This window comes from Myotis daubentonii, chromosome 3 (assembly GCF_963259705.1).
Source record: "Myotis daubentonii chromosome 3, mMyoDau2.1, whole genome shotgun sequence".
Lineage (NCBI taxonomy): Eukaryota > Metazoa > Chordata > Mammalia > Chiroptera > Vespertilionidae > Myotis > Myotis daubentonii.
In genome coordinates this window covers 32,026,592-32,053,079 of record NC_081842.1, presented here as the reverse complement: position 1 = coordinate 32,053,079, position 26,488 = coordinate 32,026,592, and the positions used below count along the sequence as shown (strand labels likewise).

At 37.0% G+C, this 26,488-nt stretch overlaps 1 protein-coding gene across 1 annotated transcript; it reads left to right on the top strand.

Moving 5' to 3' along the window:
• Positions 1–11,453: 11,453 nt before the first annotated feature.
• Positions 11,454–25,584, top strand: EIF5A2 (eukaryotic translation initiation factor 5A2). Its single transcript, XM_059687020.1, has 5 exons — positions 11,454–11,601; positions 12,297–12,496; positions 13,310–13,414; positions 19,717–19,848; positions 20,383–25,584. The coding sequence occupies exons 2-5, from the start codon at positions 12,332–12,334 to the stop codon at positions 20,440–20,442; spliced, it is 462 nt and encodes a 153-aa protein (XP_059543003.1). The 5' UTR covers positions 11,454–11,601; positions 12,297–12,331; the 3' UTR covers positions 20,443–25,584.
• Positions 25,585–26,488: the final 904 nt, after the last annotated feature.

The following is a 26,488-nucleotide window of genomic DNA, read 5'->3' as shown; positions in this document are numbered from 1 at the left end:
ATGTTTACTAGCCATTTGTATACCTCTTTGTGAAGTCTTTGCCGGCTGAGCTTAATTGTGTCTTTTGATGAACAGTTTTTAATTATGATGAAGTCCAATTTATCCATTTTTTGGAAAAGTTTGTATTATTTCTTAAATATTTTGTGGAATTCACCAGTGAATTCACTTGAGTTTTAAATCAATGGCATAGGTTTTCACCATAAGAAGCTAATGAGCCAGGCCTGCATGGCTCAGTGGTTGAATGTCAACCTAAGAACTAGGAGATCACAGTTCGATTCCCAGTCAGGGTACCTGCCTAGATTGCTGGCTCAATTCCCAGTAGGGGGCATACAGGAGGCAGCCAATCAATGATTCTCATCATTGGTGTTTCTATCTCTCTCTCCCTCTCCCTTCCTCTCTGAAGTCAATAAAAATATATTTTTTAAAGAAAGAAGTTAGTGAGAGAAGGGCAAAGTAAACCTATATCTGAGATCTGCAAACTCTTCCTGTAAAGGGCCAGATAATAAATATTTTAGGCTTTGTGGGCCATACACTCTCTGTTGCAACTATTCAATTCTATTACTATAGCCTGAAAGCAGACATAGACACTATCTATATATATAAAAGCCTAAGTGTTCATCCAACTGTCTGACCGGTAGCTATGATGCACACTGACCACCAGAGGGTGGTGCAGAATGAAGGAAGGCTCCAGCCAGCAGCTAGGGCAGCCGTGGACAAACTACGGTCCGCGGGCCAGATCCGGCCCGTTTGAAATGAATAAAACTATTGAAAAAAAAGACCGTACCCTTTTATATAATGATGTTTACTTTGAATTTATATTAGTTCACACAAACACTCCATCCATGCTTTTGTTCCGGCCCTACGGTCCAGTTTAAGAACCCATGGTGGCCCTCGAGTCAAAAAGTTTGCCCACCCCTGAGCTAGGGGAAGGAAGGCCCTGATCGGCCCTGATTGCTGGCCAGGCCTAGGGACCCTGCACATGCACGAATTTCATGCACTGGGCCTCTAGTTTAAAAATAAATAGCACTATGAACCTGGTGTCAACAAACCAACACTCGGCTTCCCCCAAGTGGGACACAGGCCCCACTACCACCATGAGTGACACTCTACCAAATCACAGCCAATGCTGTCAAGACCCCATGGCACAAAATGTGGCCCATAGCCCAGCCCCTCCCAGAATCAGTCACTGTGGGCTCTGGGTAATGACATCACGTAGCAACTCCCAGCTTCCTCTCCCTAGCAACTAGCCTCCTTGTAGTTTCTTCAGCCAAGGAACATGACTTGCTTTATAGCCAGGGGCAAACATTTTACACTTTAACCAAATGTCTGTGAAGCATTTTCCCGTGCCTCATCTCATTTGATCCTCACAGAAGTCCTGGAGTAGGTAAATAGGAGACTCAGTAGAATCCTATTTTCTTTTCATTAGCCAGAAAACAGAGATTTAGAAAGTTTAGAAACTTGACCCGACTGAATAGAAGTAAGAAATGGTGGACCTTGAAAATGACTTCAGGTTTTCTCACTACAGAGAATATAGTCAAACACTGCTACAGTTAAATATTTTGTCCTTTGTTCTCTCTGCCTGATCTACAATAATAATCTGCTTCGTGTTCATATTTACTCCTGTGTTGCTAACAATTACCTAAAAGAGAAGTTGGGGTGCTTCACTGGGCTGGAAAAAGTTTAGCTAAATCAGAAAGCAGGTTTAATTAAGCAAATTTATCTATTTATATAAAGCTCTCACTAGTGCCAATCTCACGCGTGTTTCCATCTGTCATTGTCAATCATGAATTTGATTGACACTTCTATTATAGAGAAAGGGTGAATAGCAATGTTAAAATATTTCTTCTAATTAATTTCCTTTCAATGTGCATGAATCCGTGCACCAGGCGTCAAGTGTAAATATATGAGCATGGCTGTAGTCCACAAATTTTTCTCCTTTTCTGAAATTAACATTTAAAGCTATTTTACTAGGACTATATCCCAAGAAACAAGAAACACCAATCAGAAAGGATATATGCACCCCTATGTTCATAGCAGCACAATTTACAAAAGCTAAGATTTGGAAACAACCTAAGTGCCCATCAGCAGATGAGTGGATTAAAAAACTGGTACATCTACACAATGGAATATTACGCCGCTATAAAAAAGAAGAGTTTTTACCATTTGCAACAGCATGGGTGGAACTGGAGAGCATTATACTAAGCGAAACAAGCCAGTTGGAGAAAGATAAATATCACATGGTCTCATTCATATGTGGGATATAATGATCAACATAATTTGATGATCAAGAATAGATCCAGAGACAAATGGCAGGGAAGAGGGGGTTAGAGAGCAACCAAAGGACTTGTAAGCATGCATATTAGCATAACTAATGGACACAGACACTGGGGCGGTGGGGGCTTGCCTGGGGTGGGAATGGCTGGGGGAGGGGGGTTTAAGCAGGGAAAAAGGAGACATATGTAAAATTTTAGACAATAAAAAAAGGAAAAATAAATAAATAAAGCTATTTTAGCTATAGTCCACCAATTTTGATATATTGTATTTTTGTTATTCAGTTTAATATATTTTCTCATTTTTTTCTCTTTTGACTTACAGATTATTTACAAATGTGTCTTAATTTTTAAATATTTTCAGTTTTTAAACAAAAATTATTTATCTTCAATTTACTTACATTGATTGCAAATGTTAATTATAAATCTTTCTGAAAATTGACCTAGCATATTTTGGATGATCATCAATGTGTAATCAATTTGAAATCAATGTGTATTCTGCAGTTTTTGGATTCAGTGCACTCTGAAAATATCCATTGAATCAAGGTGGTTTATGATCCTATTAAGATATACCACATTATTGACATTGTGTCTATTTTTTTATAAATCACTAACAGAGGTATTTTAAAATACTCAGCTATGATTGTGGACTTGTCTATATCTCCGTTTAGTTCTGTCAGTTTTTGCTTCATGTATTTTTAAGCTCTAATTTTTGGCATATACACACACAAATTAGATTTTCCTAATAATTCAATCCTTTTTTTCATTATGAAATGTTTCTTTTGGTGATACTCTGTCTTATTGTCTACTTTATCTAATATCACTATAGCCACTCCTACATCTTAATGCTTACAAAATGAATGGCATCCATTTTTTATTCTGCTAATTTCAATCTATATGTGTCTTTATTTTTAAAGTGCTCCTTGTAGATGGCATGTAGTTGGGCATTGTGAGATTCTCCAGTCCAACAATCTCTGCCTTTTGATTGAAATGTTTAATCCATTTATATTTGATGTATTATTGGTTTGGTTAAACTTACATCTATCATTTTGCTATTTGTTTTCTATTTGCCTCTTCTGATTCTTTTGAAATTGATAATACATTTTTAATCTAACATATCCAAAATACCATTTCTACATGTAATCAATATTTAAAAATATTAATGAGATACTTTACATTCATTCAACTTTATTGAGGTATAATTGATAAGTAAAATTGTAAGAAAATTAAAGTGTACAGTATGACAATTTGATATATGTATACATTATCAAAAGAATTTCTAAAAAAAAAAAATAATTTCTACCATGAGTTAATTAACACATTCATTATATTGCATATTTATCTTTTTTGGTGAAAAGTTACACTCTGTTATACAGTACAGTTATCAATTATAGTCACCATGTTATACATTAGATTCTTAGACCTTATTCATCTCATAGCTGAGAGCTTGTATGCTTTTATGAACCTCTTTCTATTTTCCCCACCCACCAGGCCCTGGCAACAATTTTCTATTCTCTATTTCTATAAGTTTGACCTCTATTTTAAATTTCACATATAATGCGACCTAAATGCAGCATTTGTCTTTCTCTGTCTGGATTGTTTCACTTGGCATGATGCCCTCAAGGTCCATCTATGTGTCACAAATGGCAGGATTTCCTTCTTTCCTGTGGCTGAATAATGTTCCATTGTACGTATATTCCACACTTTCTTTTATCCATTTACTCACTGATGAAAACTTAGGTTATTTCCATATCTTGACTATGTGAATAATACTGCAATGAACATGGAGGTACAGATATCTCTTTGATTACCTGCTTTCATTTCCTTTGGATATATTCCCAACAGTAGTATTGCTGGGTCATATGATAGTTTTTTTGTTTGTTGTTTTTTGTTTGTTTGTTTGTTAATCCTCACCCAAGAATTTTTTTTCCATTGGTTCTTAGAGAGAGTGGAAAGGAGGGGGAGAAACAGTGAGAAACAACTGATGAGAGTGACACATCAATTGGTTGCCTCCCACACATGCCCCAACCATGGCCAGGAATCTAGCCTGCAACCAAGATATGTGCCCTTAACCAGAATCGAACCCGGGACTCTTCAGTCTGCAAGCCAACACTCTATCCACTGGGCCAAACCAGCCAGGGCTGGTAGTTCTATTTTTAATTTTTTGAGGAACCTCCATGCTGTTTCTACAGCAGCTATATGTACTATTTTATAATCCTAAAAAAAAAAAAAAAAAAAAAAAAAGCACCACGGATCCCCTTTTCTCCACATTCTTGCCAATACTTGTTATCTCTCATCTTTTGGATGACAACCATTCTAACAGGTGTGATGTGATATCGCACTGTAATTTTTTAAAATATATTTTTATTGATTTCAGAGAGGAAGGGAGAGGGAGAGACAGAAACATCAATGGTGAGAAAGAATCATTGATTGGCTGCCTCCTGCCTGCCCCCTACTATAGATTGAGTCCCCAACCCAGGCATGTGCCCTGACCAGGAATCAAACCGTGACCTCCTGGTACATAGGTTGACTCTCAACCATTTTGTGTATGGTATAAGTTTCATTATTTTACATGTGGCTATCTAGTGTTTCCAACATCATTCATTTTTTTCCCCATAGTATATTCCTGACTCCTTTTTTATAAATTAATTGGCAATATAGGTATGGGTTTATTTCTGAGTTTCTTTTCTAGTCCATTGATCTATGTGTCTCTTTTTATGTCAGTACCACACTGCTATGATTACTATAGTTTTTTAATATAGTCTGAAATCAGGACATGTGATGCCTCCAGTTTTGTTCTTCTTTCTGGAGATTACTTGGTTATTCAGTCTTTTGTAGTTCCATATGAATTTTAGGTTTTTCTATTTATGTGAAAAATACCATTAGAACTTTAATAGGGATTACAATGAATTTGTAGATTGCTTTGGGTAGTATGATATTACTTCTTCCAAACCATTAGTATAAAATATTTTTCCATTTACTTGTGTCTTCTGCAATTTCTTTCATTAATGTCATATAATTTTCAGTGTATAGATCTTTCACCACCCTGGTTAAATTTATTCCTAAGTATTTTATTCTGTTTGATGCAAATTTTAAGTGAAAGTTTTTAAAAATTTCTCTTTCTGATAGATCAATGTTAGTGTACACAACTGCTTTTTGTATATTGACTTCTTTTACCCTGAAACTTTATTAAATTCATTTATTGGTTCTAACAGCTTTTCCGTGGAGTCTCTATGGTTTTCTATATGTAATGTAGAAATGTCATCTGTGAATAGACAGTTTTACTCCTTTCTTTCCAATTTGGATGTCTTTTATTTGTTTTTCCTGCCTAATTTCTCTGGTTAGGACTTCTAGGATTATGTTGAATAAAAGTGGTGAGAATGGGCATCCTTATCTTATTCCTGATTTAGAGGAAAAAGAGCTTTTCACCATTGAATATGATGTTAATTGTGGGCATGTCATATATGACCTTTATTATATTGAGCTACAGTCGCTCTATACACAATTTGTTGAGAGTTGTGAGTTGTTTTTTTTTTTTTTATCATGGATGGATATTGAATTTTTTCAAATGCTTTGTCTGCCTCTGTTGAGGTAATCACACAGTTTTTATACTTTATATTGTTGATGTGATGTATCACATTGATTGATTTGCAGATGTTGAACCATCCTTGCATTCCTGGAATAAATTCCATTCCATCATGGTGTATGATCCTTTTCATGTACTATTGAATTTGGTTTGCTAATATTTTCTTGAAAACTTTTACATCTAGGTTAACCAGGGTTATTAACCTGTAATTTTTTTTTCTCATAGTGTCATTGTCTGATATTTGGTATCAGGGTAATGCCAGCTTTGTAAAATGAGTTTATAAGTGATTCATCCTCTTCAATTTTTTGGAAAAAAATTGAGAATTGCAATTAATTCGTCTTTAAATGTTTGGTAGAATTCACCAGTGAAGTCATCTGGTCCTGGACTTTTTTTTGGGGGGGGGGGGAGTGGAGTAGGGGGATGTTTTGATTACTAATTTAGTCTCCTTAGTAGTAATTGGTCTGCTCAGATTTCCTATTCTTTATGATTCAGTCTTGGTATATTAAATGTTTCTACAAATATATCCACTTCTTCTAGGTTGTCCAATTGTTTGGTATATAATTGTTCATAGATTACCTTCTGATTCTTTGTAGTTCTGTGGTATCAATTGAGATCTGCTTTATATATTTAGGTGCTTCTATGTTGGGTGCATAAACATTTACAAATGTTATATTCTCTTATTGTATTGACCCCTATATCATTATATGACCTTCTTTGTTTCTTATTACATTCTGTCTTGAAGTCTATTTTGGCTGATATAAGTATAACTAACTACCTTAGCTTTCTTTTGGTTTCCATTTGCATGTATTATCTTTTTCCATCCTGTTACTGTCCGTCTCTGTGCATCCTTTTATAAAGCTGAAGAGAGTCTCTTGCTTTAGCTTTAACAATCATCTATTTGATGATGATTCACAAATATCTATTTAAGATATGCCTCTTTCCCACAGAAAGCTTAAACTCAAAAATGAACTCAATTTGCCCTGGAAACTTGCCTTTTCTCTTATATTTCCTATTTCAATCAATGTACCAACATCCTCCCAGTTTTTAATTTGATGCTTTCCTCTTCTTCATACCCAGTGTCTCCCATCCCATTTGACCCCCATTATTAAATTATGACATTCTATCTTTCCTTTTAATTCTCTTGAATATGTCTTTTCTGTGTTCTCATAATTGCCACCTTTGTTCACCAACATTAACTATTTCTTCCTAATTGGTCTCCCATTTCCAATATTTTTCCTTCCTAAAAAAAATTATCTGTATCATAACTGGAATGGGCTTTCTAAATTTAAAAGATGTCATTGTCATTTTCTTCTATGTACTGTTTCAGTGAGTATTGCCCTTGGGAAAAAATCCAAATTCACCCATCTGTTTTTGCGATATGTACCAGTCACATTAAACATTTTGTGATCTAGGATGATGCCATATTTCCGTCACCTATAGGTCTTTGTACCCCCAGTCCTTTTGCCAAAAAATGCCCTTTCCAAACCCATCTTTATTGCTAACTTCTATTCGTTTTTTTAGATGTCAAGTTAAGATATCACTGCCAGAGAAGTCTTAAAATCTTTTAGACCTGTAATATTCAATATGATAGCCACCACTAAGACACAGCTATTGAGCACTTAAAATGTGGCTAATCTGAATTGAGATGTACTCTACACCACACTTTAAAACTTAGTATTTTAAAATGTAAAATTATCTTATGTACTGGTTACATGTGAAATACTATTTTGGATGTACTGGATTAAAGAAAATATATTATTAAAATTAATTTTATGGTGGTTTTTAATGTGGTTACAATAAATCTCAAAATTACACGTGGCTTGAATTATATTTCAGTTGGACAACACCTAGATTAGATGAGAAGGAGCCCCCTTTTTCCAGGATCCTATAGTTATTTCATTAGTAGCATTTATTTTATCAGGTAAAAATTCTAGATTGTGTTCTGCACTAGACTGCAGGGATCTAATAAACAAGAGGCTGTCTTATACTAATAAACAAGAGGCTACCTTAGTAAATATGGCCATTTCAATACTAAGGGTGTTAAAATACAGTCAATCCTCATCCTGGCTCAGTTGGATAGAGCCGTGGTCAGCAAACTGCGGCTCGCGAGCCACGTGCGGCTCTCTGGCCCCTTGAGTGTGGCTCTTCCTAAGCCTCAGGAGTACCCTAATTAATAACAATGTACCTGCCTATATAGTTTAAGTTTAAAAAATTTGGCTCTCAAAAGGAATTTCAATCGTTGTACTGTTGATATTTGGCTCTGTTGACTAATGAGTTTGCCGACCACTGGAGAGCATCGTACAGTACACCAAAAAGGATTGCAGGTTTGACTCCTGGTCACAGCACAGGCCTGGGTTACTTCGATCCCCTGTTGGGAAGCACATACAGCAGGCAATCGATCAATGTTTGTCTCTCTTTCTCTCCCTTCCTCTCTCTCTAAAATCAATAAACATGTCCTCAGTGAGGATTTTTTTTAAAAAAAAGGTTAATCCTCATTATTTATTCATTGATTCCGTATTTGTGAATTTCCCTACTTGCTAAATTTATTTGCAACCTCAAAATCAATACCCTAGCTGCTCTGGCCGTCATTCATGGTCATGCACAGAGCAGTGAAGGGTTAGTATCATACAACACACGTTTTCCTGGCTGAGGTCAAACAAGGCGATGCTCTGCTTTCCTGTTTCAGTTGTCAAACAGTAAAGTATTTTTCAGTCTTTCAGTGCCACTTTTTCATATTTTCTCTTACTTTTGTTGGTGACGTGGCTGTTTAAAATGGCTCCCATGGCCTGGCTGTCATGGCTCAGTGGTTGAGCATCACCCCATGAACCAGGAGGTCACCGTTTGATTCCGGGTCAAGGCACATGCCCGGGTTGCGGGCTTGATCCCCAGTGTTGGGGGTGCAGGAGGCAGCCGATTAATGATTCTCCCCGTCATTGATGTTTCTATCTTTCACTCCTCTCTGAAATCAATAAAAATATTTTTTAAAAAATATAAACAAATAAAATGGCCCCCATAGTGCTGTAGTGTTGCCCAGTATTTATAAGCACAAGAAGGCTGTGATGTGCCTTACAGAGAAAATGCCTGTACTGTATTAGATAAGCCTCCTTTGGGCAGGAATTACAGTGCTGTTGGCTATGAGTTAAATGTTAATGTATTAATATATATTAACACTAGAAAGACTGAAATTTAGTATATACCTATATTGCCCAAAAGCAGTCAAAATGACTGCATTGTGAAAGAATAATATCGGAGCACTCTTCACTTATGTTCCTTAGCTTTTCCAATAACTCACTTCTATTCGACATTTCTTTCATGAATTTAGGGCGCAAAAGAAATACAATAAACAACTTATTAGAACAAGTATCACTGCATAAAGATTCGAATAACAAGTACTAGTTTAGCTTATTGAGCAACTGCAACTTATCAAGTATCGACAATTTATCATGTACTTGTATGTTATCATGTGACAGTAATCGAAAAAAAAAAAATGAAAACTGTTATTTCAATACAGAGCCGACCTGGTCATATAAGAAATTTACTCAATTCAATAATAAGAGTCATAATTTCCCCAAGCAGTCAAAATGACTGCTTTTGGGCAATATAGGTATAACACATATATATATACCGGAAATGAAGGAGGGGGAGGTAACTACAATTATTAATAAACGCATTCATATGTTGTAAAAAAAAGTCACAAAATTCTAAGACATTGTGTCCTTATATACATAATTGTTTTTCTAATTGAAATTAAAAAACAGTCAAAATGACTTCCTTGGCAATCTAGTATTAAGTAAAGTTTTGAGACAGAAACACACATAAAACAAGATTATATATTGGTCAGTTCATGAAAATGTTACCAGAGGCTCACAGAACCTAAATCTATATTTCCCCGAGGAGCACTGATTCAGTATTTATTGATTTAGTGTTCCAGTGACTTCAGTAAAATTGACTATATTGCCGGATCATTTGATTCCATATCCAAATCTTACGTGAATGTAGTATATGATGGTAGTTAAAGCAGTGAGTGCAGAGCCAAAGTGCCAATCTTGGCCTTCTGACTTGCTAGCTGTGTGATTTGGGGAAATTAGCTTTACTCTACTATTTTCCACAACTAAAAATGTAGATCAAAGAATAGTTGTGAATGATTACCAGGGGCTGGGTTTGGGGGAGGGGACTGACCAAAAAAGGCAGGAGGAAAATTTCAGAATGAGGCAAATATTCTGTATCTTTATTATAGCGGCAATAACACCTATGTTCTTTGAAGAACGCCTATGTTCTTCAACACTCATAACTAAAAAAAGGTACATTTTACTTTCTATAAATTATAACCTAATAAATCTGAGGCTTAAAACAGTAACAATCAAGGTCAAGATTAAAGGAATACTACACATAAAACATGTAATGTCTCCCCGGCTTACATACTCTTTAAACATTAGCAATCGCTCTAGTAACGATAGACACGAAGAGGTTAGGTGGTGTCAGAAAAAGCAGAATAGGCGCAGGAACTAGGGTTCTAATCTGGCTCTTTCTATGTGAGCTAGAGGCTGAGCTGTGTAGGGGAGTTCACTTGCTTACTGTAAAGGTGAAGTTAGATAGTATGTGTGAAATATCTGTGAAAACTGTAGAGCCACACAGGAATGTGAGAAATGGGACAGTTCATGAGAGCAATGCAGTCTATCAGAGGGCTCCATAACCCAGGGTGCGGAGGTCACTTTCCAAGGTAAGAGCACGTGGTGCGTTGTGAAAAGGGGAGCACATCTCTCTCAACAGCGTTGGTCCTTACGCCTGTATGTGTCTCCGTTGGCTCCAGGTCGATGCTGAAGACAACCCAACCGCCCTCAAGAGGTGTGGACACGCCGCTCGATGGAGTGCCGACCCAGGAAGAAAGAAGAGAGGCGTTTGGCACAACCCCTTTCTGGCCTGGACAACGTGGTAGGAGTCAGGCAGCATTCGTTTCTACAACTTCCCAGCAGCCTCTGGAGGGAGGAGGGAGGTCATTGCACCGCCGCCTTTCACTACAAGGCCGTCTTACGGGTTCCCACCCCTGAGTGCGCTGACTCCAGCGGGGCACCCAGAGGCAGTCGCTGCCACAAACTCATCGGGGAGGCTGGGGTCCCAGGAGGAGCCCACAGGGCTGAGCCGGGTAATAAAATACGGCGTTTCGGCTTTTCTTCAAGGAACAGCCTGGGCTTGACCTCCAAGGAGGGCCAAAGTTTGAACCCACAACCCCGCGGGACCCCCGCTGAATTTGCTCGCCTCTAGAGGGCGGACAGCCGTCACGTGACAGCAGACACGCCCCGGGGGGCTGGGTCCCCCCGGCACGTGGTTTGGTTCCCGTTAACTTCGACTGAAACCCCAACACAACGAACCTAAAAGTTTGCGGGAGCGCGTTTCCTTGCCGAGTTGCCTCTCAGCAACCAGCCTCCAGAAAGCGCTCCTCACGCCGGAAGTGCACTAAGCCGCAGCACGTGGGGTTGCCAGGGCGCTCTTCACGTGACTGGGCGGGGCCTCGGGAACCTGGTAGCCAATGGCAGCCCGAGGGGGCCGTGCCTGTGACGCGCCGGACCTATCCCGGAAGTGGGGCTGAGGTGGGGGCGGGAGAGGGCGGGAGGCCGGGGTGTGGAAAGTGTGGCGGCCCCGCCCCGTGTCTTGGAATTGCCGCGGCCGCTACCGCTGCCTCCGCTGCAGCCGGAGGGGACCCGCGCCGGTGCGCAGAGAGGAAAGGCGCTCTTTCTTCGCTGAAAGGTGAAAACAGAGGGGAAAACTGGGAGGGCTGGGCCCGGAGCAAGGCAGGTCAGGGGGAGGCGGCCGGAGCCGAGTCCTCACGAGCGAAGAGGAAGGATAGATGGGGGAACCGAGGCGAGCGCGGGACCCGCCTGAGCGAAGGCCCGTGTGCGGCCGGGCCGGACTGGGGATGCCCCCCGACCAGGGGGCGCCTGGGAGGCGGGGGCTACCGCGCCGGGGCCCGGGGGCGGAGTGCACGCCCGAGGCTCCAGGGTTGGACGCTGCTTGTCCCCATTCTTGGCGGGGGCGTGCGGCCTGGGCTGGGTCCCCGCAGCGGAGATCGGGGCGGCGGCGGAGGAGGAGGAGGAGGAGGAGGAGGAGGGCCGGGTGGTGCGGCGCCGCGCGGTGCGGGAAGGTCGCCGGGTTCTCCCGCGGTGGGACGGCCGGGCTGGGCTGGGCTGCGCCCCGCGCGGGTGAGCGCCCGGGGGCCATTACCCACCCGGGCGAGCTCCTCTGCGACTTGCCACCCACCTCCCGACTGATGATGGAAAAGTTTGTAGAGGCCGGAGTTAGAGTGTCCACGGTTCTCGGGTGGGCATTCTGCTCATGCAGACAATGATGCATCTGCGAGGCTTGGCGCGGAACCGGTCCGACCTGAGCTGTTTCCTTCCCTGTGTGCCCGCTGTTTGAAAAGCAAACACAAACTTTTTGCGCAGCTCCTTGGAGAAGCTGCCGCCTCCCCAGCCCACCCATGGCGGATGAGATTGATTTCACTACTGGCGATGCCGGGGCTTCCAGCACGTACCCTATGCAGTGCTCGGCCCTGCGCAAGAACGGCTTCGTGGTGCTCAAGGGACGACCATGCAAAATAGTCGAGATGTCGACTTCCAAAACTGGGAAGCACGGCCATGCCAAGGTGGGTGCCCTTCCAGGTCTGTTTTTGCGTTGAGATTTTTTTTAATCATCGATGACATTACAGCACACGAGGCTTCTATACTTACAACTTTGTAATAAGCACTTTTTTTTCCTTCCCACAATTACTGGGAGATCTGCTATTACTTTGAATACTGAAAAGTAGCATTTCCTTCTTGGGCCCTTATAACGTTTCATTAATTGGGAATTGAAACTTTCCTAGCGACTTAGATCTTTTTTTTTTTTTTTTTTAAGGTCTGGGAGTGTCTAAGACGTTTGGGACACTTCTTTTGATTTTTTACAGAGAGGAAGGGAGGTGGATAGAGAGCTAGAAACATCAATAAGAGAGAAACATCGATCAGCTGCCTCCTGCACATCCCCCAGTGGGGATGTGCCCGCAACCCAGGTACATGCCCTTGACCGGAATCGAACCCGGGACTCTTCAGTCCGCAGGCTGTCGCTCTATCCACCGAGCCAAACCGGTCAGGGCTAGATATTTTAAATCTTAGAAAACCTGTTCTGTTGACAAATGAGAAAACCTGTTCCAACCTAATTCTAAGACGTGACTTCATATGCCCTCTATTAGTTTAATGACGGGACTGCACATGATTTGGGTCTTGATAGACCATGATACTGTTTAGTTGCTCACTGCTTCTCAATTTTATGTCTACTATCTTTTTTTAAAGACAGTGAAATTAGATGACCTTGGAAGGAGAAAGAATCTGTCATAATCAGCGTTGATACTGTGCTCTTGTGTATGTAATGAGTGATGTACTTGGCAAAGTTTAAACAGGTTTTCTGTTCTCCCTTCTGTCAGGTTCACCTTGTTGGAATTGATATTTTCACGGGCAAAAAATATGAAGATATTTGCCCTTCTACTCACAATATGGATGTTCCAAATATTAAGAGAAATGACTATCAAGTAAGTCCTAATTTCCTTTAGAATGCTGCCTGTTTCTTATGGGTGTAAATACCAATTGTAATTTATCTAAAACCAGGAATAGTTTTGGAGGTTTTTCTAACGAATTATTAGGCACCATTTATATTAGAAATTGGAGAGATCGTGCCATTTAACAGTTATACCTTATCTAGAATTATTGCTAGTTTGCTATTTTAACATTCTTGGATTTTTAAAAAGTTGAAAACTTCTTATTTCTCAGACTAGGTGATTGTATATTGTGACTGAATAGGTTTAATTTTTAGTAAAATTACTGTTCTGTTTGTAAAATATTTCAAATTTATGTAACTCCCTCCCAGATGCCTTATTTCTTTTCACTTATCAGACGTAAGATTTTTCAAGAAATTATTGGAATTCATATTTCACCAACCAACTTTGTGTATTAATGAAATGTGAGTCAGAATTTGGTATTCTTAAATAGGGAAATAAGTTGACATTCTTAAATATAAAGGGTAAAATACATAATCACTGAATATGGTGAAGAAAATACAAAAATATATAGCTGTTTTATTTATATTCAGTGACCATGCTGTGACCTTTTGTTAAATTACAGGTATAAACTTCAAGTTTTATTTCCAATTATACATTTGGATAGGTCAAGTTTAATGATAGCGTTTGTTGTTTGGAGTATTGCTAGTAACCAAACCACTGACTTCATAGGATGTGGAAGCTCAGATTAATCATAACTAACGTCTATCTTGGAAGTCTTCAATTTCTGTTACCAAGTATACCATATATAGAACTCTTTTCTGTTCATTTTACATAGTGAGAAATAAAAGTTCACACTGTGACACAGATTTGTTTTATCCAGTTTAAATTGCTTTCTTTCTATACCTTTTATTGTATTGTATAATTTTTGTTGTTGTTAATCCTCACCCGAGGATATTTTTCCATTGAATTTAAAGAGAGTGGAAGGGAGGAGGAGAGACACAGAGAAACATCCATGTGAGAGAGAGACATCGATTGGTTGTCTCCCACCAACTGGGCCTGGGATTGAGCCTGCAACCGAGATATGTGCCCTTGACTAAAATTGAACCCAAGACCCGTTAGTCCTCGAGCTGAAGCTCTATCCACTGACCCAAACTGGCTAGGGCATTGTATTATATAATTTTTAAAGAATGTTATCATCAACTGCAATTACCCAGTGATTTCCTTTTACTCTTTGTCCACATGTCAACATATTTTTATATGGTTTGAATCTAGTAAGCAGTTTTATATTTACATTTCCCCATTTATCGTAAGTGTTCTATAGGTAGCTTCAGATATTTGGAGAATTTTGAATTGTCTTAGTATAATAATAGTAAATGTTTTTTGATGTTGTTTCTTTATTTTTTTAGTCAGGTAGGTGACCAAAAAAATTTGGAGCCAGTACTGCTTTCTAACTGGATGACCTTGGATAAATTATGAAACCTCTCTGAGCCTTAGTCTTCCCATCTATAAGAGAGGGATAATGTGAAGGTTAAATTAGAAATTGTATTCCATGATTACCTCCCAAGAGATATACACCCAAAAGTAGTTATTTTCTGCTCTCCCTTTACTTGTATAAAAATTTCATGTAACCATTGCATTATTCTTAAAGCACCTAATTTAGACATTATATAATAGGTGCTCAATAAACATTTGTTAAACGCATATCTAATTATTCATTGAGATGGGGATAGTGCCAACTAAGGCTAAGCTCAGAATTTTGCCAACAGTGGATTTCAGTTTGTATCTTTAACATGTGAGTGCTTAAGTTATTTGATATTCATTATATTCATTACTATGCATTCAACATAGAAGGCTTTTGCCTTGAGTAGTTCAGAAAGATGGCATCAGTAGTTCAGATAATTGCTACTGTGATGAAAAGAGCCAGTCATTGATTGGAACTCAAGATTTAACATCAAGGAAAAATTTGGTGTGGGTCTTATATTGGGCTATAGCAGGACCCATACTAGGATGAGGGGAATGAGGTGAGTGAGTCACTTCCCTAGAGCACAAAATTTAAATAAAGATAGGACAAGCAACAATGTCAAACCACACTGGAGCCTAAGGCAAAAAGTAAAATCACTAATTCTGATTTTTTTTTTTAATTTTGATAGTTCATCATGGAATTTTTGCATTAATTCTAATTTGTAAAAACACTGCATTGCCCAACCAGCACGGCTCAGTGGTTGAGCATCGATCACGGTTCGATTCCTGGTCAGGGCACATGCCCAGGTTGCAGGGTGGATGCCGATTGTGGGGCATGCAGGAGGCAGTCAATCAATGATACTCTCATCATTGGTGTATTTATCTCTCTTCCTCTCCCTTCCTCTCTGAAATCAATAAAAATATATTTTAAAAAACACCACATTAGCCCAGCCAGCGTAGTTCAGTGGTTGAGCATCAATCTATGAACCAGGAGGTTACGGTTGCATTCCCAGTCAAGGCACGTGCCCTGGTTGTGGGCTTGACCCCACTGGAGGTCGTGCAGGAGGCAGCCAATCATGTTTCTCTTTCCTCATTGATATTTCTATCTCTATCTCTTCCTTCCTCTCTGAAATCAGTAAAAATATATTTAAAAAACAAACAAAAAAGCCACCACATTAAAATACTTATCTGATCACTGATGTTTCTTTTTGGCCCCACCTTAAATTTTGCACCCAAGACAAGTACCTCACTTGCCTCACTCTAGTCCTGGCCTTTGGTATGTAGCTTGGATGAGAGAATGACTCAAGCCAGACAAATCTTTGCTTTGGCACTTCCTGTGTGACATGGGCTAAGAATAATGAACTCCTCGTGGGATTGCTGTGAAGTTTAATTAGTCAATACTTAGAATAGTGCCTTGCAGAATACGTACTCAGTGATCACACCTTTATCAAGTCACTGTAGAATATTGCTTTTCATTTTAAAAAAATTAGCTCTGTAAGCCTTTCCAGTTACAGTTTTTGTACTATCCAAGTGCCTTGATTAAATGTCTACTTTTATTATTTGGCTACATGTAGTCCTTTATATTTGCTTTATTTGGCATTTCAAGTGGAATTTGGCAGTCAGCTAAAATGAAATATATGTGTGTGTGTGTGTATATATATATTCATTATAATAATTAAAAAGTAAACCTTTGTTTAGGAAAAGAAATGTATGAATATTTACAATTTTAACTTTATATATTTTAAAATAAGTTTAGAATGAAAGAAGAATTGTTTCCTGAATTTTCTGTCATTTCTTTTTTTTTAGCCATAGCACTCTATAAAGAGAAACTTCCCTTCATCAATTTTTGTTGTTTGTTTACCCTATGGTACAGTATATAATAGGAAAGGCAGTATAAATGCTTGGCTCTTTTCCTTTAATTACTGGTTTTCAAAATGAGTTGGTTCCCTAGTATTCACTGAATATGCTCAATCAAATGTGTTTTTCATATGAGCTTTAAACATATTTGTATTTCAATTAATTGTAGTTATTATCCTTATCAGTTCTCAGACTATCCTATCTTTGGCCAGGGGGATCTTATTCATGTAAGCTTTAGAGAGAGTCCCTTTAATATGGGCCTAGTGGTCAAGTTTTCTAACCCTGTTCTCTCCCATCTGCCTGCTTGCTAATAACAAATAAGTATATACTCGTTCTACCCCCCTCCAAAAAATTGTTCAAAATATTTTATATTTATCACTGAGTAGATTTGTTTAAAGACGAAAGATCAGAAGGAAATATTTAGAATTGAGTTTTAACTGCCTCCTCAATATCCTTCCTTCTAACTCTATAGTATCAGAGAGGACTTTGAGAGAAGATGGGGAAAAATTGCACAAAAATATGCTTAAAACTCAACATGACACCCTTATCTTTTTGTTGGTGTTACTGCATTTTTTTTTTAAAGGAAAAATTCTATCTTTAGAGTGGAAAAATCTGGCGACTACTCCTTTAGCCAAGTGATCAAAGTTAATCTCACAAGTAATAGCACAAATTGAAATCATCTGCCTTCTGATGTGATCTTCTGAGGACACATCACTCATGTAGTATTTATTCCTTCCAAAAATGCATTACCTGAATCATGAGGAAACAAACCCAAAATGAGGAACATTCTATAATACAGTGAATCTGTGCTCTCCAAAAACATCAATGTCAGAAAGAGTATGTCCTTGTTCTTAGGAGAAATACAGTGAAGTATTTATTCCTAAAGAGTCCTGTGTGAAACATATTTTCAAATGGTTCAGTACAAGTAAGAAAAGAATAGGAACGTATGCTATTTATTTTATATATATATATTATATATATTCACATGCACATATACACAGAGAAAAATGAATGCATGGTTAAATGTTAACAATGGATGAACCTAGGTAAAAGATAATGCAATTTTCTATTCTGTATATCTAAAGAATTTTAGTCCAGCTGGTGTGGCTCAGTGGTTGAGCATTGACCTATGAACCTATGATGGCTTGATTCCTGGTTAGGGCACACCCAGATTGTGGGCTCGATCCCCAGTGGGGGGCGTGCAGGAGGCACCTGATCAATGATTCTCTCTCATTGATGTTTCTATCTCTCCCTCTTCTTTCCTTTCTAAAATCAATAAAAATATATTTTTAAAAAATTAAATAATTTATATAAGAAAGATAAAATAATTCATTTTCATTATTTAATTTTATTTTTTCTATAGCTGTTTTCTTAAAGTTTTAATTATATTTCATAAAGCAATTTGTTTTAATAAGATATTTAATATATAAATACATTTTTACATTTTGTTTTGTGTTTATACATTTTTATATTTGAAATGCTTTATTTTTCATCCTAGTATTTTATGAATTCTTGGCAAAAAATAAAGTACAACCATTATATAAATAAATATCAAAATACCAGTATTATTATTAGGCTTCTGTATTTCAGTCACTAATGGCAGTGGGAATCTTTAAATCTTGAAATCGATAGGTTCTACTTCAGGGAATTGCTAAAAGAACGAAAATAAAAAAGATCTGCCTTGTAAGCCTGTAATTAATTGTTTAAAAATTATACTTCTACCTCAACCTCCTTATTGCCTGCTCCTCTGTCAACCACCTCACAAATGTTTGAGGGACATAAAGATTAATTAAAAGTGTTTGTGGTTGCTTTGGAAGATATTTATTTTTTTGTTTTTGAGATTTTAGACATGTGTAAAACTCCTGTGGTCTTTGGAGTTACTGTAGAAAGTCATAGCCAGCTTTGCTAGTGCCATAGAGGAGCGGTTTGAAACTCTACCCCTACAGTGTGATGTGTTATATCATAGTAGTGAAAGGGGTCCATGACCATGTCTTTAACTCCTTCTGTGTATGTTAATGTCAACATCTGTATTCAGGGTGTTTGTCTTCTAGAATTCCTGTTAGAGTCTAGGCCAGCCGTGGGCAAACTACGGCCCGCGGGCCGGATCCAGGCCGTTTGAAATGAATAAAACTAAAAAAAAAAAAAAGACCGTACCCTTTTATGTAATGATGTTTACTTTGAATTTATATTAGTTCACACAAACACTCCATCCATGCTTTTGTTCCGGCCCTCCAGTCCAGTTTAAGAACCCATTGTGGCCGTCGAGTCAAAAAGTTTGCCCACCCCTGGTCTAGGCACACTGATGGTATACATGCTTTTAGAATAATGAATACAGCCTGGCTGTTTCCTCATGCCTTTAATAAAAGAAATTTAATTATATCAAAACTGTGGCTTCTTGCAAATTAGGTTGATACCTGAGTTTGTTTCATTTTGTCATCAACAGCCAGTGTTTGTCTTTTTTTTTAAAAAAATCTGGTGGTGGTAAGCAGTGAGTTGGAGACTAAAATTTCTCCACTTTGTTCATAATCAAACTAAATGTGAAAAACTAACCTTCATGCCCATCAATGGGAAAATGATTAAATCAGTTACAGTGTATCTATGCAGTTGTAAAGTTAAAGGGACTAAGGTAGGTCCATATTTTCCAATTTGGAAAGAATTCTAAGACATGTTAAGTGAAAATAACTTGCTGAAAAATACTTGTACTATTTATATTTCTTTAAATAATTATATATAGTGTGTACATAAATGTAAATGCTTCAGGATACATTATAAAGAAGCCTAAACTATTTAATAATGCAGAGACTTGGGCGCAGGGGAAGTGCAGGGAGAAGTGAATTTACACTTTTAGTCTATACATATTTTATAGTTTTATGTGTCTAACATTTTTTAAGCATGAAGAAAATATTAATGTATTACTGTGTACTTATACTAATTGATGTGGATTGCAACTTAACTATGTAAATATTACAAAGGAGTGGATATAATCTAATTGGTGCAAATACAATTCCTTTCAATAGCTGATATGCATTCAGGATGGTTACCTTTCCTTGCTGACAGAAACTGGTGAAGTTCGTGAGGATCTAAAGCTGCCAGAAGGTGAACTAGGCAAAGAAATAGAAGGAAAATACAATGCAGGTGAAGATGTACAGGTAAAGACCTATGGGAGGATTATTTTTTATAACTATTTTATAAGAATTTGGCTTCATCTAGTTTGCATAAAATACTTACATGAAGGTAGTTTTTAAATACTGCCAAAATGTTGAAAATGATGTCTATAAAGCAGTTTTCCTATAATATCCTTAAAGACCCATTACCAAAGAAAGTATCAGAGTTAAATTTTTTGCTACATAGACATTATCCCCCTCAAATTTGTGTTGAAGATCAATATCTGAGGTGGGTTTTTTTAGTATGAGAAAGAATGTTATGGAAATACGTAACATCTAGTAAGTATTGAAACATTTATAGCTCTTATTCTCCCTGTTCCCTGGAAGTTGTCTAAAAACCACAATTTGAAAAATTTCTCTTTGGGAACTCTAAAGAAAGGAGATTATTTGATCTTGGGATACCTCTTTCCAAAGTTAATATGTATAAAATATCCACAAATATACAGTATATAATGAATGAACTATATCTTATATATGTCTTGCCTTCTGAAGAACTTTTGCTTATATTTTTCCTCCTAGGTGTCTGTCATGTGTGCAATGAGTGAAGAATATGCTGTAGCCATAAAGCCCTGCAAATAAATGGGAGCATCAGGCATGACAAACTGTTTAGGTCTGGATCAGCTACAGATCTCAAGTTTGGTTCTAAGTTGTCACCAAAGCTATGGCCTTCAGAAGCAACCTCATTTATCTTTTAATTGTCTTGAAATTGTGCTGAGTTAGTTTTGCATGCAATTAGTAATTTAAAAAAATAATCACGATGTATAATTCTTTTTTTTTTGTAGGTGTTTTTTTTTTTATAACATTCCTGTGGTTGTCAGTATGTGAGTCCAAGAAACAGACAAGTTAGCTTCTACAGATGTGATTTGAGTATATCATTCGTGAATTTTAGTTAAGTGATAAATAAACCAGGGTTTTAAATCAAACAATGTAGCATCCAGTGCTATCGAAGTACCACATTTAAGTTGAATTGTTCTGTATTAATTTCAGACCTAACATATAGAGTAAGTAGATAATGGATTGGAATTGTCACAGTTTCAGCCGATGTATGGCAAGCACAAATTCTTAAACAAAAATCCTGTTATCAAAAAGTGTCAGTGCAATACCCTGTATTACCTTGGTCTTACTGTTCTTTGCCAAATTGTTGGCCGACTTAATGTAACCTTATATATGGTGATTTTTATACCTGCTGTGGTTGACAGAGAGGCAGTAAACTGTTGGGTAACTATTAAAAAATCATATTGTAAAGAAGACACAGGGACAGTGGCAAAATGAGTTCGTTAAAGCTATAGTTTTTTATTTGAGGCCTTTGTAATCAGAAAGCTTCTAGTTGTACTTTTGCTTTCAGCTTTTGGTCTCTCTCTCTCTCTCTCTCTCTCTCTCTCTCTTTCTCTCTCTCTCTTTTTCTCTTTCTCCCTCTCTGTATTTAAAGCAGTGACTTGCTTTGCAAGGTACTATGCAGTGTTTTTAATTATGTTGATAAATATTATTTATAGTAGTCATTCCTTTCCAAGCATTTGTAAGTAGACTTTTTTTTTTAAATATATTTTATTGGCTTTTTACAGAGAGGAAGGGAGAGGGATAGAGAGTTAGAAACATTGATGAGAGAGAAACATCGATCAGCTGCCTCCTGCACACTCCCTACTGGGCATATGCCCGCAACCAAGATACATGCCCTTGACCAGAATCAAACCCGGGAACCTTGAGTCCGCAGGCTGATGCTCTATCCGCTGAGCCAAACCAGTTAGGTGTAAGTAGACTTTTTTAACATCAAAATATTTATGTCATCTAAAATAAATATATGTCAGACAAAGACTGGAAATTCTAACTTCAAATTGAAACAGTTGTTAAATGTATGTACATTTTTTTCTAGAATGAAATGAATTATGGAAGAAAAGTTACTTTATGTGATAATCATCAACTAAAAAGTACTTATATATAGTTTTTCTGATTGTCACATGACTTAATTCAGTTACTCATGTAATTAGGAAGAAATTCTGTAAAACTGAATTATTTTAAAAAAGTGTTTTAGGTGACTGCTACATTTCTGTACACACACACCTTATTTCCAGAATTCTAAATGTTGTCATAGGGTTTGTGAGGACCTTTGACTCAGTAACAACAATTATATTGAAACTCAGAACAAAATTACTATTTCAGAATACCTCCATTCTCTATGACTGATTATGAGACCTCTCCCATCATGCCTCGACTTACACAAGGCCTTTATTCCTATCCCTATCATCTAGAAGAAAATATGTGATACTGCAACTAATCTAACCAGTGGCTGGAAATAGCATTAAAAACAGAAGATCCCAAAGTTTTATTGCTTAATTTGCTCATACTTTTAAATCTTCTTAGCCTCAGCAAACTGATTTGGAGAAGAAGCAAGATACTTTAAAGAAATGCAAAGAGAATTCTAAAGCACAAGAAATATTGAGGTTGCAATTAATCATTTTTAGTGCAGCATTTTAGCTTTTGCCCATCTAAAGCACAATTAGGAATTAGACTAAATTCTTTCCAATATTCCATTTCAGTATCTACTACATACTATTCTTGTTTTTTAGTATTTTATAATGTGTATCTTATTTGCTATTGGATGACATTATTACCCACAGGAATTCTAGAAAGTTATCCAGCTGTGCTGCTTGCTGGTCATGCATATGACCCCAGTTAACCATACTAGTGTTCTGGTTTGTATTAATTCTGGGTCAGCATGCCTTTGTTCTTCCTAAATTGTCAAACTTCACATAAATATATTTTCAATTGCAAGGTAAGTGTATGTAAATTATAATAATGCATCTCTATCTTCAGACTTTGAATGGCAAAAGCTATTTATGCACAGATAATTCATGTTAAGCACTATAAAGAAGTATAAATACTTTTCTGACATGTAAGTATAGATTTTAAAGATATGGGACTGTTTATTTTCACATAAGTCAATATGTTTCTCTAGAACAAAATATTTCATTTAGTAAAGCTTTGTAAATTGTATTAAAAAGAAGCAAGGAAACATTTTTTAACATAAAACAGAAGTGACTTCATTCTTTTTTGACATCAGAGATATTCAAAGTTGATTCCTAGTATTTGTACTTTTTGCAACAAATGGTAAATATCACAAGTTACCATGTGTGAAATGTAGACTGTCATGTTGATAAGGCTCTACAGTGATACACCATGTTTGTCTTCAGGCATTTCACCAGTTTATACACAACAGCAATTTTCGACCTTGTATCATCTCATGGCACACATAAACTAATTGCTAAAATTCTACGGCACACCAAAAAATACATTTTTTTGCTGACCTGGTTTAAAAAAAAAAGTATAATTTTGATTCACAACCGACAACTATTGTTGTGTTGGCTATTGTCATTTTTTTCATTTGACAATCTAAGGGAAAAGAGGTCAGTGCCCCTGACCAAATAGTCGAGTATTGCATGTTTTAAAAATTCTTGCGACACACTGGTTGAAGATCGCTGATATACAATATTAACAAGTGGAATATGTGTTTCTTTCTAGAACATTTTCTTTGTACTGTGAAGGCTTTGTTATACCTTATTTGCTATAAAGTTGTATACCCTCTGAAATAGATAAAATCTTTTCTACTTTGACTTAGCATTCGCAGCATAATTATGTTTCTTTCCTGCTCCCTTCCAAGGGCTGTCGGTCACTTGAAATTGTTGCTAACCATGCTCTTGAATCAGTTTCCACTGATGATACAAAATTCCTTACCAATGCTTTATAACAGTTACCAAAACTCTGCAGCAGCCAGAGCATGATATATCATTAATAGATGCTGCAATAAAATGTTTAGTCTATAAAATTAGGGACACAGTGTTTCATTATTATAGCACAATGTGTGTGCATGTGCACACACAGCTTTGTATGTTTGTTTTTTTAACAAAGTCTTTCCAATTCTTAAAAGTACTGTAGTATGGTAGTGCCTCAAATGTTGGTAATTTTTTTTTTTAATTTACGACTTTTTCAGAATTTGTTTTTGTACTTTCAAGGTTTCTCAATTAGATTATTTCTAGTTGAGCTGTAATTTGAATGCATTGTTCTCAGGGCTGTTTGTGCTAAGAGTTCAAGTTTTATTATTTTAAAGATAACTGCCTAAAAATATATTGCAGAATTTTCCCAAATTGCAATACATACAAATAAAAAAAATCCTTAATATCAACATACTTAAACTACATGCAAAGTATTCAAGAAAAAATGGGGACATTAGTGACAACTATACTGGAATTTTGCCATATATATATATATACACACACACACACTTTTTCATCTTAGAGTACAGTTTGATAGTCTTATCTTAGAATCCTATCCTTAATGATATATCTGAAAACATTTCTTTAGCATGGACCCCAAAGGTAGTTTCAGTCAGACATTGATGTAGTTAGTGGTTCTCAAACATATTTAGGGACAACAGATCAAAATTCATAACGCTTGTTTAGGTACACGTTAAAATGTTTACATACTGAATTCTATTATATGAACTAGGAACAGATTTACTAGGAGAAAATATGGCTCTTAAGTGTAAGAGCAAACTGTAGGTATATTTCCATAATTAGTACATTAAACTTCCAATGGCTTAAAATTTTCTATCATTTAGGCATAATATTTCACAGTTTTCAAGACATTTTTCTCCTAGCATTCAGACAAGTAGTAGGCAACAAAGCCTGAAAGAAAATTTATTGTGGAAAACTTTTAAATTGAGAAAATGCAATTTATTACCTTTAATCTATTAAATTTTTTCTTTCTGAATTGGGTATGATTATTTGATTTTAGCAGGGAACATTTGGATTTAGCTTACGGAACACAGATGTTCTGTGGGAAGGAACATGACTTGAAGTTGTTATATAATTTAATATTTTTCCATTAGATAAATATCTGAACATCAATTTAACCACCAAGTGAAGTCAAGTGCCTGAAAAGTGCTGTATACATCTAATTCGTACATTTTCCTTCTGTGAATGATGCATCTAATAGCAATGCATATCAGGCTTCCACCTGCTAGAAACACACTTAGTGCCAAACTTGATCATCCACCACTATTCCTCTCCTTAGAACAGGTTGAAACCTATTTACAATTGAAAGAAATGTTCTTTTATTTATATGAAGTCCCTAAAACTATTTCTTAGTGTTGGTAGACAGGTTTGTTTTAGTTCAAGAGTGCACTTTTAAAAAACTCTGGATACTAAACTGTGTTCAGTGCTGACTGCACAGCTTGTCATAAGTCATAGTTGTGATCTTTCGTGAGAGGAATTCTTTATTGTTAATATCTACTACAAATAAGCATTCATCCTTGTTACAAAGTGTAATGCAAATTACTGATTCTACACTAATATAATGAAAATGACTAGCTCTATACTCTATGTACTGTTGTCCTCTCCAAACAGGAGATAGTTGAAATAGTATTGTCTAATGGCACTTTATTAGTAATACATTTTATTTGTCTTAGGAGTAGGAGAACTCTTGTTTTTACTCATGTTTTAGCTAAAACTTTAAAATTGTAAGAAATGTAGAATGGGTATTATAATTGTGCATTTTACATTTCAAAAGGGGTAAAATTTAAATGTTAAGTCTTTGGCTATACTAAAATAATTGTTGAAATTCTTTAAAATGTAGATGAAACTTACCAATTATAATTCTTTGTTACATTAAAATATATTTGTTAACTTCATTGGTTATATTAAATAAAAATAAAGTTAACAGCTTGCACTATTCTTGTATATATACATTTCTAAAAGAAATTTCATACTAGAAAATTGTGAATTAATTGTGTGTATATCACTGTTAAAAGAATGTCTAACTTTTGTATTTATTGTGTTTTTATATTCTAGGTTCTTACTAGAGAGTGGTCCAGATTTATGGCCTGAATGTTAATTTCTAAATTTTAGTTCCAGATTTAGGTACATTGTTTTTATTTTTAAATTTTTAGTAGCTTTTAAAATATGTAGATAGCCACATGGTTCAAAACTCTATAGGTATGAAATTCTACAGGTATATCATCTTCATCTTCCTGTGCATTCTTCCAGACATGAATGCAAGACAGGTTAATGGTCCCTCCCCTACCCCTGACCTCCCAAGGTCTGAGCTGTTCCTGCCCTGCCAGGGTTGCTATTCTTTTTCTACGGTAATATGAATGGTGTGATGAGACCCTGAAGCAGACCCTTCACTGTTTTTCCAATCCTCACCATGTCTAATCAACACCATGGAGACAGAGTCATCCCTAGATGGCTCAGCGGTTTATTCCTTTTCTACACAGTATCATTCTCAATCTAGACCATCTCTTTCACTCCCTGACATGTGAGCCATGCCGAGACAACTATGGCAATTGTCACCTTATATCCATGATATCACTGACATCACAACCCTTCAGGTCCAGCAAGCATAAGGCAGAAAAAGGAGCACCAGAGTCTTCGACCCTCCAACCCTACTCTGTATTGCCACTTGCAAATACCAGTAGCTCTGTTTCCCAGAGGTAGGCATGGGATGGGGATGGGGGATGGGAGGAGCAAAAAGGGACTAATTGTGTTATATATCAGCCCATCTGAGTATTCTCCCCCAGCCCCAACCTATCCAAATAGAGGGTGTCCTGTGGAATTGCCACATTTACTAGTAT